We start from the raw sequence: 3,141 nt of genomic DNA, 5'->3' as shown, positions 1-3,141 counted from the left end.
TACATGGGTCAGACATTTTATTTTTAACAATATCTTAAGATGAAAGCAACAATATAAATACAATTAATAAATTAACAGTTTAAAATACAGAGAACATATTCCAGTATAGTTAAAATGAAAACAAGGAACTCATTTCTATCTAAATCAATAAAGAATGTTGTATATTCCCTTTTAAATAATTAGAATACAGGACAGCATTAATATCATAAGTTGTCTGTAAATTGCAGCGTGTCTGCAAAAGGGTCATGCCCAACATTTAACAGTCCATCTGATCTGCGACATCCGATCACATTTCATTGAGTAGATTCCAGCTGGACTCACTCCAGTCTCTCAGGTCACTCCTAGTCCTCTAATCCAGCGTGTGTGATTCAGTTTCCTGTACGGTCTCATTCCCGGCAAACTGCTGGACTTGTGATTCCCTGGAAGCACTGCGAACATAGTGCTGAGTCATTCTTCCTGCTCTGAGGTGAAACCATGAATCAACCGTCCAGCATGACACACAAAATCCACACTTCTGATCATTGGGTTTGCTGGAATACATTTCATCCATCGAATTTCATTAATCCCCCTCATGTCTCATTCTCACTGGCATTAAGCTTCATCCAGAGCACGAATCTAGTGCAGTAGCCCGTAAAAGCGGTGACATTGTTTGTCCACTTCTGTTCATCGTTCTGGGAGATTGATAACCGGCACCCACTGGTCCAAACCCCGACTGTCTCTGCAGAATCGATTCAGTTTGCTGAGGGCTGGATCCTTCCACGTGGATGACTGCGGATTCTGTGAAGGAAAAAGAGAAGCATTGTGAGTGAAGTGCACTTGTATATCGCATGTATTCTAGATCAATTCAGTAGGTCTGCAAGAGTCTGGCGGTAAGTGATTTTAACAGCTGCTGTTAACTGACAAGCACTTGTTTTCAAAGGGCCTCTCTCTAATTTGTTAAAGATGGTCACTTCACAGAGCTTTTTCTTCCAGGAAACGGTGTTTGCAGAAATGCCCCACTGTTGCACAGGAAGTTCTGCGAATACTAAAGGCGGCCACAGAAGTTCAGCAGTGCTATTAGATCACTCTGAAGAGCTGCCAGTTTACTGCAGCTCCAGACCGGCTGGAATTCCACATCACAGACACTCTGAACGGATCGTTGAACTTTAAACTACTTCAGGCGTGCCGTTCTCAAAGAGTTTAACTAATCCTTTCCTGGCAGTTAATATGAATATGCATGAACAAGTCTGCAGCTGTGATCGAAGCAATTGCGTGCAAGCAATAAACTGATACAAAGAGTATGAAATGACACATACGGTGACTAACACACAATGTAGATCCATCGACTCTCCTCCCGGTTTCACACCCTCCAGGATCTCTGCCAGACGTCTCATGTTGTTCACTCGCAAGATATTGATGTCATTCTCGCAACAGAACGCTTGGATCAAGGTGAAGTGAATCTGGAGTGCGACATCTTTCACATCCTCCTCGTCTGTGGCCAGCAGACATAAGACCACGTTGTCTGGGTCCCTGCGGAAATGCCAATGAAAGTACATTTAAAAATGTGCAAAAGCAGAAAAATATCCAATGGGAGTTTTAATCTTAAGGTGCGATCACAAAAGATCCAATGTCTATTGTCAATAGTGAAGCACAGATTTGTTTTTAAAATGTGAAATAACCCAAGTATGGTTTGGATGGAAAGGGTCTTCCAATGTTCACTTACACATTAAGTGACTTCGCTGCCTCATAAACTCCCACAGTGATGCATCCCTGAGGTAATGCAGCAGTCAGAACCTCTTCCAGTGCCTTTTCAACAGTGTCCATTCTAAGAGATGATTAAAAAAAAACACATCAGCTTTAACTTACAGGCGATCCCTCATACAAACTGAACAATACAATTCTCACGGTTTGCAAAAGAATAGAGGAAATCTGATCAATGTCACACAAGTAACATTGTTGTTTGGTCGAACTTCTGCAGGAGTTCCTTGCAGCAAATAAGTATTTAAGAAAGAAAGAGACAAATGTGCAATGACAGACGCGTTCGTTAATCAAGCAGATCAAACACATGGTAAAAAAAAAAAAAAAAAAAAATCGGGAAATTATTGTGATCTTTCAACGGCACAAACGGACAACAGGCACGGTCAAACTAATATGCACCAACACCTGTGAGTTTTATATGAAAACATACCTTTCCGTTGCGTTGTCTCCACAAGGTTCTTCAAAAGTCATATTGCACATTAAAAACGGATATCCTTTAAGTATGTGCTCTCTGTTAATTAGGTAATCCTGTGCGGACCAGACAGGAATATGCAGCTCGTGCAGAGTGGAGTGCTAAAATGACACTCACGACTATACGTACGTGAGACAGTGGAGCACTCTACTCGCTCCGGTCTCATTTACATACCGTCCCTGATTGGTCAGCTCACATGGACGTGCACACATGAACACGGAGAGCAATTAAATACAGTTGCAATTAAAACCGCTGAATATATATGCTAAATATATATTATATGCTTGCACAATAATTTGAAGTCAATCACTTAATACTAACAAAACAAAATAAATAATGTTGCTTCAGGCCAACATAATCTTTCTAAAACGTCGAAATTCGAGTGATCATCAACGTGACTAAAGTGACATCTGGTGGCGGATTAGTGAAGTCCTCGAATTTATTGTTTAACTTCAATTTTTTAAACGTTCTTGCTTATTGAAATTATAGTATTTAAATAAGCTGAATAAGATTGAATAAGCTAAAATATAAAAATGGACATTTTGCATCATTGTGCTAGTTTAGTAAAATAAACTTAAAATACACACATATTCAATGCATACATATACCATGTATTGCAGCACGAAATTGTTTTTATATACATCTGCATAAAACTTCACTGCTAAGAAAGAATCTAAGATCTAAGGAAGAAAATAAAATATGTGGTACCAACTTCAGATAGTGCTTGATCAAGTATACATTACTCAGTTTCAGTACAATCACTTGTAAGAGGCGCTTGAAAAGTTTCACAATAGTTTTTTTTATTAATCTGAATGAATTACTGTAGTGAAATGTTCCCTTCATAACATGGCAGTGATCTCCTCCCATGAGTAATACTGTGTTTCTCCGAGGTGTGTCCGAGCAGCTCCAGCGTCTGTGCGTGATGGTTCCGC

General features: G+C 39.7%; 1 protein-coding gene across 1 annotated transcript; it reads right to left on the bottom strand.

The window, feature by feature from the left end:
- On the bottom strand, positions 1-2,413 carry gadd45ab (growth arrest and DNA-damage-inducible, alpha, b). Its single transcript, XM_084425370.1, has 4 exons — positions 2,168-2,413; positions 1,703-1,804; positions 1,296-1,509; positions 1-777 (listed from the first exon to the last, which is right to left on the bottom strand). The coding sequence occupies exons 1-4, from the start codon at positions 2,215-2,217 to the stop codon at positions 664-666; spliced, it is 480 nt and encodes a 159-aa protein (XP_084281496.1). The 5' UTR covers positions 2,218-2,413; the 3' UTR covers positions 1-663.
- Positions 2,414-3,141: the final 728 nt, after the last annotated feature.

This window comes from Rutilus rutilus (assembly GCF_951802725.1).
Source record: "Rutilus rutilus genome assembly, chromosome: 12".
NCBI lineage: Eukaryota > Metazoa > Chordata > Actinopteri > Cypriniformes > Leuciscidae > Rutilus > Rutilus rutilus.
This window is presented reverse-complemented; position numbering and strand designations above follow the sequence as displayed.